Raw genomic sequence first — 17763 nt, forward strand, 5'->3', positions numbered from 1 at the left:
CTCAGAAGGATGTCAAGAAAATTGAGTGAGTAATGCAGAATTGTTTCTTAAAGTGTGTGCAGATGCTCCATGAATTTATAGAGTATGTGGATGCACATTACTAAATTTTAATAGTTGTGAACATGTTGTTATGAGTACTTAGAACAAGTAATAATGGCTTTTGATGTATAGTAGTAAGAAAGCTTCCTTTTAAAAGGCATGTATTTAAGTTTCAAAAGTGGGGCTATTTAAAAATATATGAAATAAATAATAGTAGAGGTAATTGACAGAGCAAAATTATGAAGGCAGGATGAGAATGACTCAAGTTTGGGAAATGCTGAGAAAGCAGATGCCCAAGGGCTATGAAAACTTAAAAAAATAGGTAGCACTTGATTTTGATTGGCTGAATGAGATGATGTGTTTGATCATTTATGGGGTTGGCATTTGGCAACATGCACTGGGTGGCTGGGATCACTGTTTATTAAAAAATATTTGAGTCTCTACTTTGCACTAGATACTCTTTTAGTCTCTTGGAAAAGGGATTGGGGGGGCAGGCAGGATAAAAACAAATCATTTATGCCCACAAGAAAATTGCAGGAAGATAAAAGTCATGAAATAACCTCTGTGCTTCTAATTTAATATTTTTTTATAGATTATGAGAAAAAAGTTTTGCTCACTATCAGCTAGGAAAGCTGTCTTAGCACAACCATTCATTCTTGCACAAATCAAAATCAAGATGAGCCAGAAGGCTCCATTCTGACAGCTTCTAGTGGAGAAGCTACATTTACTGGACATGGGGAAAGTTGCTGGGCTCTAAGGACTGTGCTCATTTCTTGAACTAGATAAATGGTCTTGGTGTAGCATAATACCAAAACTTCTTGTCGCAGCCCATAAGGACAGAACTCAATCAGCCTGAAAAGGAAGTCAGTGACTCCGACTCAACACAGGAATGTTCTGTGATTCCTAAAGAAGGATGTAGGAGTGTGGCACAATTCAACCACAGTCTGTGGCCCTGTGCCTCTGCCTTGACATGAGTGGGATTTCCCAGCTGGTCATTTTCTTCTTATCTAAGACATTGAACAAATTACTTGACCTCCTCTGGGCTTCAGTACTCCCACTCATCAAATTAGAGGACTGGGCAGTTGCTAGGCTCTCTTTAGGCATCATATTTTAGTTTCTGTGATTTTAAATTTGAGAAGGGGTGTCTAAGGGAGAATACATAGGGGAGGGGGAAAGGCTTATTAAAAGTGTAGTTAGACACTGAATTTTTAAGAATTGCATTTTGTAATAATACTTTTACCTAATCGGGACTGACAATCTTACCTGATGATAGCACCTGGAGGAATGGCTGCATTCAAAAATAAAAATGAAATAAAACAAGACCTTATTTGAACTTAGCAATAATGCTGATTCCTCTTTTTGATTTGAGGAGGTTATAGCTGTTGTAAATGCTTGAATTGGGTCTGCCCAGGCAAAACGGAGTCAAGAGTCCATGTCTGATGAATTTTAACAATGTAGACAATAAAAAGGGTTGCTTAAACTGCCCCTCTTTTACCAAAACACATTTACAAATGAAAGAACAACACTTCCATTTTTTAAAAACATTTTTTGAGATGAAGTCTTGCTTTGTCACCCAGAGTGGAATGCAGTGGTGCGATCTTGGCTCACTGCAAACTTTGCCTCCCGGGTTCAAGTGATTCTCCTGCCTCATCCTCCCGAGTAGCTGGGACTACAGGCGCCCACCACCATTCCTAGCTAATTTTTGTATTTTTAGTAGAGACAGGGTTTCACCATGTTGGCCAGGCTGGTCTCGAACTTCTGACCCCAGGTGATCCGCCGACCTCGGCCTCTGAAAGTGCTGGGATTACAGGCGTGAGCCAACACGTGTGGCCAAAAAATTTCCATTTTTAATTGCAGGGTCTGGGGAATTAAAATGCATCCATAATATCTTGCATCTCTCCGCTCGGGCTTGCATGAATGCAGAGGGATGGGGAGGACTTCTTGAGGCAAACATCCCCCTCTTGTCGCCTGCCATCTGGAGAGAGAGGGCTGTGATTTATCTCACTTTAATCAGGAAGGACCCGATGGGTGGATGGAGAGGTCTGATGGCTTTGTTGCTCCGTGTGGGAAAGAAACGGACAGAGTGAATTTGTGTATGATCCCTAAGGAGAAAGCGTCTTTGTGCTCTATTTCTTTTTGACCTGGAGCCCCTGAAAGCAAGCTAGTTACAAGTTGAAATAGGCCGTTTCTAAAGTGTGATTTTGTTTGTGTATGAGCCTTGATTACAAAGGGGAAAAAAACCCGCTTAATTTACATACAGCAGATGTAGTGCAGGATCCCCTGGGCTGTCTTTTCAGGTATCAGGAAACTTTGATGAAAGTCGCTTGTCTCATCTAGGAGTCATTTCATATTGTTTAGCAGAGCCTGGTATTAACATTTCCTTCCAAATGTTTACTGGAATCTGTGTGTTCCCTTCAAGTGATGCATACTAGGTGCACAGGCTTCCTGCCACTGTCATCCTAATCTTTCCGTGCAGACAGGAGCAGAGGGGAGAGCGCTGAGCCAGGCCCCAGCTTGCTTTTCTTTCCTGACTCAGCCCGGCTCCGCTGCACTTCTGAGCTCTTGCTGTAGGTGGTGCTGTTTGACCATTTTCTTCATGTGACCCTCCACTCGGTAATATAAATTCATTCGGAGGATGACCTGATATCAAAAAAATTCCTTTTGATTAGTAGAATCAACTTGTTTCTTCACACGATACTCTTCCCACTGAGACACATGGAGACAATTCTGACTCCAGGTTTGCAACCTTGAGATTTCTCTCAGATGCAATTAAAAAAACAAAAAAGCATTTTGAGTGGCACAGTGATGCCTAGTGCATGATCATGTTTGTCTGCTCAAACATAAAAGGGAAACTGGTGGGTTTGAGGATGCCCAGCAGCACGACAGCTGCCAATGTAAATGAGCGGTATAGAGAGAGAGGGGGCGGGAGGGGACTACAAACTTCAGAATATGAGCTGATTGTTTATAAGTTAAAAAAAAAAAAAAAAAACAAGTCAAAAGGGAGCCCAGGATGGTGCAGGAAAAAGGAGAAAGGAAGATTTTCCTTGCAGCTAATCAGGAGAGTTCATAAGGGCTGATTACATGTGTGGAAGCCTTAAGTTCTTTTTTTTAAAAAATGTGAAAGTTTGCATGTATGTATGTATGTATGTATAGCTTCGTGTATTACCATTATTATTGCAATCAGCAAATGGATTTACTTCCTTTATCTCATGGGCTCCTTCCCACTCACTTCTGGCAGCACATTTTCCTTTCTCCTTCATCCCAGAACACCAAAGAACAGATGCGCTTCCTAACCCTGGCTCCAGGGGACTTTATACAATGTAAACAGTGCACCTCTAACGTGGTTCACCGCTTAGAGAACGTGTGTCCCATTTTAAAACTGTGACTCCTTTATATTTTGCAGTGCTTATTTTAATAAGAGACATTGGACTTGTGACTTATTTTTCATGGAGGAGTGAGCTTAATGGTTGAAAGTAATCGATAAACTTGTTTTTCCTCTGATGCCATCAGCCAAGATCCTATGGCAATAGTAAGCGGATGACACTGGGCTGGCACCCCCTCCATAACATATTTGGACCATTTTTTTCCCCCAGAAGGCACATGCAATAGCTTTGGTTTGTAAGAGAGAGATGGTGTACTTGGTTTCCTTCTGTCACACTTTTGGTGAAATGAATTAGACTTTTAAATCAGGAAATTCAGCGAGATGAGTTAGATTTTTACACAAGAGCAGTGGAGGACTTCCAGCTGGTTGGGGGAATGATACAGAAATATCTTGCTAAATCAGGGTCTGGTGGAATGCTGCTCCCCTGGCAGGCTCCTCTTCACAGGGAGCAATCTGTGGGTTGCTTATAGAACAGAGCGAGCAGGAGGCATAGCATGGTCTTGCTCGTGGGAAGACCCGGTGTTCAGATGTTTGTCATTAGGAACTGGGTGTGGGCTTTTTCAAGCTAAACTGAAGCAGCAGTTCTATCAGGAAGAGCCTCCCAGATCAGCATCTTCTGTTTCTGGATACTCTCCCTTTGAAAAGCCAGATTTCAGCAAAAAGCTTTGCTAATGGTGAAATTGCACAACTGAAACCCTATGGGAGCAATGGGAAAGATGGAGAAAGAGGTGGTTATATCATGTACTTCAACAGTTTATTTAGAGGCTGTTGACATTAGAATAACAAGCCAAGACAAACAAAAATACTCATTTTGGATGAAAATATTGTCTTTTCATGTTATTATAGATAGCTGAGTCCTAAGACTTATACAGAAACACATTTTCCTAATGAGTGGCTGATTTTTCTGGTTGTGCAAGTAATATCCAAATTATTGTACAAATTTTTGGCTCAGGAGCAAACATTGTATTGCATATTGAGCTAATCACTTGCCCTTTCTAAGGTAAGCCCTTACCTCTGCTTTCCCTTCATCTTGTCATTTCTGTTTGTTGGGTACAGATTTCCTGTTGGTTCTTTCTTTTGGCTCTGATGTAACATGAATGCAGTTCTTAACATCCTTTCAGACATAAACACAACCTAGCTCATTGTTTCTGAGTTCATATAGAGGTTTTCTTGCCCCTGAGACTTTCGTGTCAGACAGCTGGATGTTGCTGTGTTCAAGGCTCTATATGTTGATTTTGTATCCTACAACTTTACTGATTTCACCTATCAGTTCAGTTCTAACAGTTTTCAAATTTTATTTATTTGTTTTTGTTTTTAAAATATTGTATGTTTCATTTTAGAGTCAGGAGGGTAGATGTACAGGTTTCTTACACAGGTATATTGCATGGTGCTGAGGTTTGGGCTTCTAATGATCCCACCACCCAAGCAGTGAGCATAGTAATCGATAGGTAGTTTTTCAACCCTTGCTCCCACCATCCTTCCCTCCCACCTTTGGAGTCCCACAGTGTCTATTGTTCCCTTCTTTGTGTTGAGTTCTAACCTTTTTTAAGTGAAGTTTGTAGGGTTTTCTATATATAACAAGATCACGCTGTCAGTAGAGACAGTTTCACTTCTTCCTTTCCTATTAGGATGCCTTTTATTTCTTTCTTTTGCCTAATTACCCTGAGAAGTGGTGTCCGTGGGCATCCTTGTCTTGTTCCTGATGGTAGAGGAAAAGTTTCAACTTTTCACCACTGATTATGGTGTTAGCTATGGGTTTGTCATATATGGCCTTTATTTTGTTGGGATACAGTCCCTCAATACGTGATCTGTTGGGTGTTTTTTTTTTTTAACCATGAAAGGGTTTCGAATTTTGTCAAAAGCTTTTTCTATATCTATTGAGATGGCCATATAGTTTCTATCCTTTATTTTTCTAATATGGTATATTATATGTATTGATTTGCTTATGTTGACCCATGACATGATCATGGTGAATGATTCTTTCAATGTGCTATTGAATTTGGTTTGCTAGGATTTTGTTGAGGATTTTTGCATCTATGTAGATCAAGGATATTGGCCTGTCATTTTCCTTTCTTGTAGTGTTCTTGTCTGGCTTTGGAATCAGGGTAATGCTGGCCCTGTAAGATGAGTTTGGAAGTATTCCCTCCACTTCAGCTTTTGGAAGAGTTTGAGAAGGACTGGTATTAGTTCTTCTTAAAATATTTGGTAGAATTAATCTGGGAAGCCATCTGGTTTTGGGTTTTTCATTGATAGGAGACGTTTTCTTACTGATTCAACCTCCTTGCTTGCTATTAGTCTGTTCAGATTTTTTAATTTCTTCATGAGTCAATCTTGGTAGGTTTTATGTGTCTGGGAATTTATCCATTTCTTCTAGATGATCCAATTAGTGTGTAATTATACCTAGCAGTTTCTTAGGATCCTTTGTATTTCTGTGATATTGGCTATGATGTTTCATCTTTCATTTCTGATTTTATGCTATATTGAAAACATGAGGCATAGCAGGTAGGGGGCATTGGTCAGGACTTGGGGTATAAACTGGCAGATGTTAAGGTGGGTGATTCTGGTTAACTCAGAAACTCCGAAGTCCCGTGTGGAAGAATTAACTGCCTGTACTCACCTAGTAATGTATATCCTTGGTCAAAAAAAGATCCAGCTGAGAATGTTGGATGAAGGGACCAAATCAATATTCATCATTATATTGAAAACAAGTCAGATTGGCTGTGGTCTTTTGACAGCAGGTCAGTGGCTAAGTCTATTTGAACAAAGTTAGGGCAGGTTCAAGGGAGAATCCTGAGATCGGTATTCTTTGTTCCATACAAACTTGCCTTTCAGTTTCTTCTCCCCATGCCTCCAGGATGTCCCTGCACAGCCCGTAGGGCCCCCTCCTTCAGTACCTTGCCTTACGAAGGGGAGAAAATGAGTTTTCCAATGTTAGCATATATTTAGCCTTCCAAAATTTCTATTTCTATTTTAGGGGAGCTCTAGGAAAACAGCAGATTACTCTAAATCCCCAGGTAAAAATCTGAAATAGTGGAATTTCATATGACCAGGAGACATATTTTGGGGCAAGTGGGCTTTTCACAATCACTTGGACATGAAGGCATCTGCTTCTTCTATGCCTAAAATATTCCTTCAATTTAGTAGTTTAATTCCTCTTCCTCTTTTTCAAATTTCAAGACAATACATGTAGTGACTGAACAATTTGGATCCAAGTTTCACTATTTAACTGCCAGTGTGACCTTGGGTGAGTCGCTTAATCTTTTCAAGGCTCAATTTCATCATGTAAAGTGGAAGTACAAACAATCCCTGACTTACAATATTTTGACTTATGATTTTTCAACTTTAAGATAGTTTGAAAGCAATACACATTCAGCAGAAGCTGTACTTTGAGTACTCATACAACCATTCGGTTTTCCACTTTCAGTACAGTATTCATTATATTACATGAGATATTCAAAGCCCACTTTATTATAAAATGGGCTTTCTGTTAGATGATTTTGCCTAACCGTAGGTTAATGTGAGTGTTTAAGGTAGGCCGAGCTAAGCTATGATGTTTAGTAGGTTAAGTGTATTAAATGCATTTTCAGCTTACAATATTTTCATAAGTTTATTGGAATATAACCCCATTGTAAATTGAGGGGTATTTGTAATAATGATATCTCTTCAAGGAGACTTTGTGAGCCTCTCATAGGAAAATGCATACACAGATGCATATAAATATATAATCTTTATTTTCCATACATATGATATTCTTTAAGGATATTCAAAAATCTGGAAACAGTTGCCTCCAGGGAGATAAATGGTAGTGGGTTGGGAAACTTTTAGCTGTATATGCTTTTGTACCTTTTGCATTTTGAATCAGATGAATGTATAATCTACATAAAATATTAAGATTAAAACATCACCAAATAACTTATCAGGAGTTTGGTGAACATAAGGGAAGGCCGCCTATGGTGGCTGTATTTTATTCAGTGTTGGTCACTGTTGGGCACTTCATAGAGTTTATTTCATTTCATCCTCACAAGCGCCGTAGGAGGAAGGGGCCCCAGAGGGATTCATGGTTAGAATAGCAGAGTAGGAGCATTTGGCAGCTATATTCTGTGTAGGCGATTACTTAAAAGATATTTTTGTTATAAAATGTTTCAAACATACAAAAAATATAGAGAATCAGTTTTCTATAGTTATTAAATATTCTTAATGGGTAGTCACAGAAATTATCATCCAAAGTGGGATATTCTTGAGAGAAAAAGGAGGTTCTATTTATAATTATGGCGGGATAACAAACTTAAGATGAACAGCTCTGGACAAACTGGGTTGTATGGTCCCTGGAAAACAAGGATTATTGTAAATGTGAGTCCCGCCTTGTGCTTCTCTCTGTCCCACCAAGAAAATATGATCTTGATACAGATGTTCATTGTGTCAAGGCAACCATGGCAACCATGATCTAGATACACTGTTCAAGTTTTATGCTGATCCTACCTATATATGTCTCAGGAACTTTCCAGAGTTTCCTTTGAGTGCTTCTAAATTTTGCATAAATGGTATGTTGTCCCTTGTCTCTTTTTAAAACCAGTAAGCCATTTTCCCTTCTTTTCCTGGAAAATTAAAGGAACAAAGACCAGGAAATAATGTATTAGCTAAGGTTCTGTTGATTGAAAGCAGCAGAACCTAATTCTGGCTAGCTTAAACCATGCTAGGATTTAATGAAGAATACTGCAGAATCTTAGATATCTTATGACTGGGAAAGAGGAAGTTCAGGCAGTTCCTGGGATGTCAGCAACAGGTAGCTGTCAATTAACTGCCCCCACACCACCCACTGCTGCCGTCATCAATATAGCACACCACAATGACTCCCAGCCTCTGCACGTCTGGGTTCCGGTGTTCAAATTCTAGAGACAGCAAGAGAAATCCCATTGAGTCAGGGATCCTTCCCTGGGTCACACTCCCTGCATATGGTCAGAAATGCAGGATTATGTACTAAAGACACAGCTAAAGAGGACCCACTTCACTGTTTTGGGACCATTTGCAGGGGAGGCAAAATTGTGAGCTACGCACTTAAAGAGGTGATAACCATAAGTTTGCAGGAAAAAAAAAATTGGAGAAGAGAAGGATAACACTATGGTACAGTTTCTTCTGAAAATGGATGAAGGGAATAGCATTTCCATTTGGAAATTCTCTCCTGGCATTTCAATATTTATGGATTCTGAATTCTGAGAAAAATCAGTTGAGAAATTAGGAAAATGGGAAGGAACATTCTAATTTTCCTGTGAAAATTACAGCTTAATAGTCAGTATAGAGAACTTACTGGCTTGAAGAAATGCACTGACTTCAAGTCAAGCAAGATGAGGAAGCACTGACATGTGGAGATGAAAGTTAAGGTGAACAGGACAGGAGCAGTAAAGGAGCCTCAGTCAGACTTTCTTGTATCTGTTGCTCTGTTACAAGTGTGTGTTCATGGCCTTGTCCACGGCTAACAGTGAACCATTTCTGCAAATAAATATTAATGTGTTCATAGGCATAGTATATGTTTTACAAATCCTATGAGAGGTTTTCTAAGAAATGCCAAGTTTTAGAAACAAAATATGCCCTTAAATCGGCAATTTTGACAGTTGCTTCTTTCTAGTGCTATTCATCTTGCCAGGAGATCAGAATGTTATGTTATTTAAATGGTATTGGAGGGGATGATTGATGCCTTGTTTAACAATGTCATGTAAACAATGATTAAAGCATTAAGTATTTGTGGTGTTACCTTTCAATCTTTAAAGGACTTTTCTTTAGCATTTATTTTGTGATAATATTCATTTCTTTTTAATGTTTTCTCTATTAATGCTATTGGATTTTATAATCTTGTTACAATATGTTGGCTCATAATAATAATAAATCATTTGTTATCATATCTTTTTAAAACAGAAGACTACTAAAACTTTTCATATAATCCTGTTACAGAAAAAAACGACTATTTGCTTGTTATTATAGTCACTTATTATTTTTCAAAAACTTGTAAGTGAAGTGTTATGAAAATCATATGAATTTGGGAATTCCCAAGCATTCTCAGAAATTCTATTTCCTTGTTCCCAAATCCCAATGATTAATATCTGCCAGGAGTCGGAAAACAGTGAAAGGAAGTAACATCCTATGTTGGATACCTGGTAGGGTTAGTGAAGAAACGTTATTGCTGAGCTCTGTGTTATGCTCACGAATGATGCCATTGAGGAAGTCACACTTGTTGAAAGGAACGCAGATACACAAAGAGTTTTGCTGCTGTCTGTTGGATAAGAACCCCCTGGTCGATTTAGCTCCTACTGCAAGTTAGAAAAATCAATCCAATGATAAATGAAAAGTGACCAGTGTGCTGGGAAATAACTTATTTTTTGGCTTCAGAGGAAATTTTAGAAACAGTGCCAAGTGAAACGTAAAAACAAACTACGAAGACGTTCATGAATTTCTCTCTGAAGCTGACAGCCGTATTTTAGCAGATGGAACTCCTACTATTAGCCCAACTCTTGGGTTGAAACAGTGTGTCCAGGAAACCCTATGTTAAAATGCAATGTGTTGGGGATATTGTTCCTCTATTTGCTTGAGTTAATTTTCAAATTAGTGTACTCTTGCTTAGCTGTGCTCTGAGGGAATGAACAAAAGATTGGTAAACTCTGATGGAGAACACTGGTCAGGCAGGGCACATAGAATCCCTGGGGATGGTGGTTCCTGACAAAAGGGGGAGGAGGACCTGAGCCAGGCTTGGGCTGGGCTGGAGGAACATGAAGATGGGATCTACTCACAACCCCCAAAACTGAGGGGTCCTGATAACACATTATTTCACCCTCAGCCATGCAAATTCATTATTTTTATGGATAAAATAGCTTTAAAAACTAATTTACATTGAAATGTTAAAATATTTATATAGAGATTAGAAATATTTATATAGAGATTATTGGGAATCCCCTCCTAAAGCCCAAACATAAAAACTACCAAAAAAAAAAAATTCCGTGTAGGCTAAGATTGCAAATGACTGATGGAATGTAATTTAAATTAAACATGGAAAATATATTTCCTCTTTAATAAAGATCTAAATTCTATTCTTTTAAGGAGCCTTCAGAAATGAAATTCAACTATTAAAAAAGGTATAGAGAAGTCTTTAGAAAAGAAACTTTTCTTTTGCTGTATTATATAACAAAGAACTTTGATGAGAATAGTTCTAAAGTGTTTAATAATCGATTACACTGGCATTTCTAGGTATTGTGGGGAACACCTAGAAATTAAATCTTCATCTTTGGCAGATCAGAGGCCTATTATTTTTAGGTAAAACAATTAATATCTGCTTTTAATAAATCACAAATTTTGCAAGTTAGCCATTAATAGTAAGTGCTTTTCAAAGTTGGGCCCAATACATGAAAAAGCCAGAAAAACATACCTGCATTAGTTTTGCCCATCACCTTCTTATGCTGGCCTAAGGAGATTTATTAACAGCATTCAATATTTTAGGTAGGCTGGATGTGGTGGCTCATGCATGTAATCCCAGCACTTTGGGAGGCTGAGGTGGGAGGATGGCTTGAGGCCAGGAGTTCAAGACCAGCCTGGTCAACCTAATGAGCCCCTCGGTCTCTCTGAAAAGAAAAAAAAATTTAGGTATCCTGTGGCTACCTCCAAAAACAAACTCCAGAGGAACTGAATTTTTTTTTTATTTCATGTGTTGGGATAATGGCTTCTTTTGCAGTTACTTACGAAGAATTTAAGGGTCAGTAAAAATATTTTTTCATCCTAAATAACATGAATTCTCTAATTTGTGTGTGATATAACGCTAGATATTGTGCCAAAAGTGTTACATAGACATAATCCATGCCCGTTTTCAAAGATAATACTAATATAGAGAATAAGAATCATTATTATTGTAGTAATTATTATTTTAGTAATAGTAGTAATAATCAAAACAATTACATCAAACACTTATTAAACCCTTATGATGTGACAGGTACTGTGTAAGCAATCTCCACATATTAGCTCCTTAAATGTGATCACTGACCCCATGAGGTAGGTAGCATTATGTCCATTTTATAGATGCAGAAACTGAGCTTTGAAGAGGGAAAGCAACTTGCCCAAGGCCATGCAGGCAGTCATTGATAAGGGTGGGAAGCGAGAAGTTGAAGTCTGAGATGTAAGTTCACAGACACGAGTATGCAAACATGTACAAGATACTCGTATGACATGTGGGGTTGCTTGAAATATGTAATTGACTTTCCCCAGCACAAGAAAGTGTTTGGACAGATTTCAAAGGGATCTAACACTTCCTTAGAGGACTGCCCTACGACATTTTCCGTGTGCTTTTCTGCCTCTTGTCTTATACTTTTGGCATTTCTTCTGCTCTTAGAGGCAATGAGTCAACAGCATATTTTTAGCACCTCCTGTGTGCATAGAAGTGGCCCCTGACTCAATGGGAGTGTATAACTACCATGGGCCAAATCAGTGTGCTTTCCTGTCAGCCAGGGGATTATAGAAGAACACGCTCCCCTGATTCCAACAGAACTTGCTGCCACTCTGATGTCTTCATTGTAAGGCCTCTAAATGAATGTTCAAGAAATTCATGTTAAAGGCACGTGTCATATGTGTAACTTGTAAACATTTGTGTACTTGTCTCTGTGTCCTTACACTTCAGGCTTCAACTCTTGTTTTTACCTTTATCAATGACTACCTGTGTGCTGTGTGGCTTTGGACCAATTGCTCACCCCCTCTAAAGCTCAGTTTCCGCATCTGTAAAATGGATATAATGCCATATATACATAGATATAGATAGACATACACAAATATATATACACAAATATATATGTGTGTATATACATATATATATAATATACAAACTGAAATATATAGTTATATAAATATTTCAGTTTAAGTTTCAAAAATCACTGGAAGGTATTTTTATAATACCCTTCGGCAATTTTACCTGCTGCCTTTGCACATTCTGGTGAATTTCTAAATGGAAGTCTGATAGAGATTAATCTTTTAATGCATCATAAATAAAAAAGAAAATCACAGAATGATGTAGCTGGAGAGGACCCTGGGGATCTAAAGTGTTTCATGAAAGATTAATGTCCTTGATCTGCTTGTAAGTGTTTTGGAAAAATCTTCCATGGTCAAATAAAACTTGGCAATGTTGGATTAAAGTTAAATAGGTTTTTTTTTTCCTGCAGAACTTCATAGTCTTTAATATGCTAATGTGTTTTGTGAATCTACAAGGAATGAAGTGTTTCAATACTTATTTTACCCAGATTCTCATTTTGGGACAGGCTGGTCAAGCTGAGTCAGCTAGTATATTCTCTAGATGGAGATGATGGCTGATGCCTTTTTGAGAGCAAGAGAGTCCCCAGGGGAAGCAAGGGTATATCAGTTGCTCCTATTTCATGCCAAGGATCCTCAGTCTTTAGAGGCTCAGAGAAGGCTGAAAGGCTACTCTAGGCTATCAGGGCTACCATTCATTGTGACCCATGCTACAGAGAAGCTTTGAGCTCAGTGCAAAGGAGTGTCCAGCCCTTGAGAATCAGGAAAATTTATTTATTCCTGACCTAGTCCACTGAGGACATACAAGGAATGGGGCAGGGGAGTGTCACCAGCTATGGTTACAAGCTAGTCTGATTCTCTTTCATTAAGAAAACTGGTCCCTGTGAGTTTAGATTGGGAAGCACCAGGTTAAAAAACTTTTAGGCCAGGAGTGGTGGCCACTGTACTCCAGCCTGGGTGACAGAGTGAGAATCTGTCTTAAAAAAAAAAAAAAAGTTAAGTGATGTCTTCTGTTGAGGACCTCTCAGAACTTTTAATATGAAAGTGTGCATTGTGAAGAATGGGAGTAGAGTGTACAGGAGTTTTAAAAGCTACTTGGTCATGAAACTCTTGCTTTGTGCAGGATTCGAGGGGCACTAACATTCTGAGGAAAATATTTTGGGAAACATTGATCTAATCCAAACTTCTCATTTTACCAGCAAACAACTGTGGGGCCCTCTAAGTTTCCTTTCTCCATCATTGTGACAAATTCATTGGAATTAATTCAATTAAACCTGGGGTCAGCTTTGAAGAGATTTATTTAGCAGGTAAATCTGTTTTGTACATTTTGAGGTAGTTCTGAGTTTCCATAGTCAAAAACCACAGATCAATTTAACCAACTTTTATGGAATATCACCTATGGCCCAAAGACCCTTTAGCTACAGTGATGGTCTACAAAAATATAAAGTGTAATTCTTGCAATACAGGAGATTAGTAATAATGGTAAATATAATGATGATGACACCATGAATAGCTAACATTTATTGAATGCCTTTCTATTAGTCAGGCACTTTACTAAGTATTTTAATCCTCCCAACAATTTATGAGGTAGGGATTATAATAATTCCCATCTTATAGTGAGGACACTGAGGTTAGGAAATTATCCTAGCCTAAATGTTAAGTATAAGCATGAATAGAAAGGTGTTATCAGCCTATAAGACATTCCTTTATGAGTGATACAAAGTCCTATATAAATTCAGAGAAAAGAAAAGTGGTTTTAGAAATCCTTGATCAGTGAGTGTGAAGCACGTGGTGGCCTGGTTACTGTTTGGTTGCCCATCTGTCCTACCTCTGGGGATCAGCACCCCCTTACTTTGGAAGAATTGTTTTCCTTTTCACTGTAAGGTTCTTTCTGGCTATGTGGTAGGGCACATTGCCTCAAACAGCCCTGTTCCAGTCTTTGAGAACCTTGAAATTGGAACCAAGGGAAGAGGATTGCCTCTTGAATGGTAATTCTCTAAAATCTAGTCTGAGGTGCTGGTGCCTAATCCCTGGCTCTGTGGAAGGAGCTGGGCTGTGAGAGGGGAGAATGATGTTGATGTCAAGAGAGAGGCAGGTGCTAGGAGCAGAGAGATGGAGGCCTGGAGGGTTTCTGGGCTTCTCTGAGGCTTAGGGTTTGGATCATTGTCTTCGTTACTGGAAAAAAGGATTTACCATACCTGCTCTTCTAGGAATGAAACTGTCCTGCTTTGCAAAATGAAGTGTCATTAGAAAGAGATCTTAAAAACCCCACACCATAGACAGGTGCACAGATCCCTAGAAGTGTTAAAGTTCTGTCTGTTGGATGCTAAGCCAAGACTCTTAAGTATGTTCTAAAGAGAAACTGGTGTGTGTAGGCTGTGCACTCCCAGGGAGATAAAAAGTTAGGAACTTTATGGGTTGGGCTTGGTGGCTCCCACCTGTAATCCCAGCACTGTGGGAGGCTAAAGTGGGCAGATTGATTGAGCTGAGGAGTTCAAGACCAGCCTAGGCAACATGGTGAAACCCCATGTCTACAAAAACTACAAAAATTAGCTGGGTGTGGTGGCATGTACCTGTAGGCGGGAGGGTCGCTTGAGCCCAAGAGGGAGAGGGTGCAGTGAGCCATGATTGTGCCACTGCACTCCACCTGGGTGACAGGAACTTTATGGGGAATGGGATCTTGGAGACTGAGTAGAGACTAGAGGAAAAAAAAAAAAAAAACTACCTCCCCGACTGGCCACACTATTCTTTTAAAAAAAGTTAATTGACAAATTAAAATTCTATGTATTTACGGAGGTATAATGTGATGTTATGATATATGTATACATTGTGGAATAATTAAATCCAGAGAATTAATAGATTCATCACCTCAAAACCTATCTTTTTTGTGTTGAGAACATTTGAAATTTATTATCTTAGCAATTTTGAAATACACAATACTTCATTGTTAACTACAGTCACCATGCTGTGCTGTAGATCTCAACAAAATGTATTCTTCCTGTCTCAACTAAAACATTGTACTCTTTGACAACATTTCCCCATTCCTCTCACCCCCTCCAAAAACACCCATTCTTTATGTTGAAGAGAATGGCTAAAAAGTCCCAGCAGGTTTCAACTGACGGTTTCAGTGGTTTTCCCATCACACTTCAATGTTATTAATAGAAAGGGGAGGGGCAATACATAATTCGGACAGGCGGAAAGTACCATTGTAACCACTTTCTTGACTTCACAGAAAAAGTCCTCTTGTTTTCATCTGTAAAATGGGAACTGCGTGAATACCATTCTTCTTTTCTTCAGCCTCCAAAGAAAAAAGAGATGCAAAGCCTTTTATCAATTGCAAAACAGTATACAATGTGTGTTATTACTCACAGTTGTCTTACTGTGACCAAACACTTTATAAGCCTGCGGCAAGTCAGCCTCACTCTCAGGAAGTGGACAATATTTGGGGAAGGAGAAGCAGCAGGATATTTCAGGACAGTAGCCTTGGTGGGTCCAAAAATTCCTTGAGAGAAATGGGAGACAGAACTTTCTTCCTGCTTTGGGTTTTATCCTGTTAGTCTTTTCTCTCTTCACTCCTATTTTCTATGGAGAATTTCCTGGTTTTGGAATTTGGGTGCGTTTTATGGAGAGGAGGCAGAACATCTTTAGCTCCAGCAGAATGAAAGGATGCATGCAAAGGAACCTAGCACAGTATGTGGTACCCAGTTCCCCTTTAACTTGGCTTTATTCATTCACTCCTGGTAGGGCATTAATAAGGGATTTAGCCCCCTCCTATTGAAAACGATTAATTCAGGGAAGAGTTCAGACAGTGTGGACAGATACAGTGTAGGCCAAGCCTGTTTCTAAGGCAGGAGCTGGGTAGGGAGGGTGAGAAGGGCGAGAAGAATAGGGAAATATGTGTCGTCTGTGTTGCTGCTGTTGCAACCACCAGAACAAACAAACAAGTGAAAAAAAAAAAAGAATTGTCCATACCAGAAAGTGTGCTGTTTTGGAGGAGGCTGGGGCAAGTGTGGATGGCTCGAATGGGTCCTGTTGGATTGAAGTCTGACAGTGGTGATTCCCTTCAACAAATGGTCGGGGTGGGAGGGTACACACACACACACACACACACACACACACACACACACACACATATCACACGCAGCGCCCAGCCTCCGATTTCAGCGCTGGCAGGAGATAACCATCCTTAGCTCGCCTTTCCAGGGTTATTTTTGGCTGAGGCTGTTTGCTGATGGCAAGAGGTTTCAGCCCCCTCCCAAATCCCTCCCCGTCCTTGTTCTAAAGAGAAACTGGTGCGTGTAGGCTGCGCACTCCCAGGGAGACAGGGAGACGGGCCTGGCGCCGGAGAGGAACCCGGACTCTGCCCAAAGTCTCGCCGCCCGCCGGCTGTTTTCTGGCGGAGGGTGTGCCCCGGAGGGCGGCGATCGCGGGTGAAGGCTGGGGCCAGGCGCGGGTGGAGGCGTCACCGGGGTCGGGCTAGCAGGCCCTGGAATCAGGCTTTTGGGACACCCCGAAAGTGAGTCCAACTTGGGGAGAAACTGAGGGCACCTCGGGCGGTCTGGCCGCGGAGAAGGTGGGCGGGAGAAAACTTTACAGGAAGGCAGAAGCCATCTCCGCCGAGGGAGTCAGCGAGCGGCCGCGCGGAGAGGAGGGGCGGGCGGTCCCCAGGCGGGCGGGCGCAGGGCGCAGGGCGCGGCCCTGCCGGAGAGGGGGCCCGGGCGCGAGGCGGAGTCCCGGCGCGCAGCCAGGCTGGTGGAGGCCCCCGGCAGGCTGCAGATTCCCTCCGGCCCCGGGAGCCGCAGCAGGACCGGCCAGGAGGCGCCACGGAGGGGAGCCCCATCCCGGTGCTGACAGCGCCCACCGCGCCCTACGAGGACTGGCAGCCGGCCGGCGGCGGGGGTCTGCGGCGACCCACCGGCCTCTTCGAGGGCCAGCGCAACTACCTGCCCAACTTCATCCAGAGCGTGCTGTCGTCCATCGACCTGCGCGACCGTCAGGGCTGCACCATGGTGGTGGGCAGCGACGGCAGGTACTTTAGCAGGATGGCCATCGAGATCGTGGTGCAGATGGCCGCGGCCAACGGGGTGAGTGTCCGGATGCCCCTCGCTTCCTGCCGCGCTGCCGCCATGGCCTCTCCTAGCCCTTGTACCCCTGCTGCCTCCGGGCCCAGCTGGGGGGCCCCTGCCCGGCCCCGGCTTTGCTTCCTCACTCCCGCGTCCTCACCCTCCAGCGCCCCACTCCCGCCGCGCTCGCAGCCTCCCCGGCGCACCCCGGACACTGGGTTCTATTAGTACCCACCGCCCCCAAAAGCCTTGAGGGGTGTCCGTCGTTCCTGGAGCCACTCCGGGCGCCCTGGACTCTTCTCCGACTCTGCACACATCCCGCACCTGCTCATTTTTCTTTCGGACATTCTCTTACCCGGCCCTGTAGATTCCAAGGCAGCTCCCAGTTTTCCACATTGTTCCCAACGCGTTCACTGCCCACAGTCCCCACACAAACTTCTTTCCCAGGCTCACAACATAGTCCCTCTGCCCCGTGCCCTTTTTGCAATAATCTGCCAGTCCCCTAAG

General features: G+C 41.4%; 1 protein-coding gene and 1 long non-coding RNA gene across 2 annotated transcripts in view; both read left to right on the forward strand.

Annotated features, from left to right (window-relative positions):
• Positions 1-17763, forward strand: part of LOC129393566 (uncharacterized) — a 126032-nt gene that overhangs the window by 12824 nt on the left and 95445 nt on the right. The window lies entirely within an intron of this gene.
• The window catches only part of LOC129393564 (tubulin beta-8 chain-like), a 60838-nt gene continuing 59838 nt past the window's right edge, over positions 16764-17763 (forward strand). The window contains 1 exon segment of the mRNA XM_055096477.2: positions 16764-17277. Coding sequence (XP_054952452.1) covers positions 17200-17277 — 78 coding nt within the window. The 5' untranslated portion in view covers positions 16764-17199.

This window comes from Pan paniscus, chromosome 10 (genome assembly GCF_029289425.2).
Source record: "Pan paniscus chromosome 10, NHGRI_mPanPan1-v2.0_pri, whole genome shotgun sequence".
In the NCBI taxonomy this organism is placed as follows: Eukaryota; Metazoa; Chordata; class Mammalia; order Primates; family Hominidae; genus Pan; species Pan paniscus.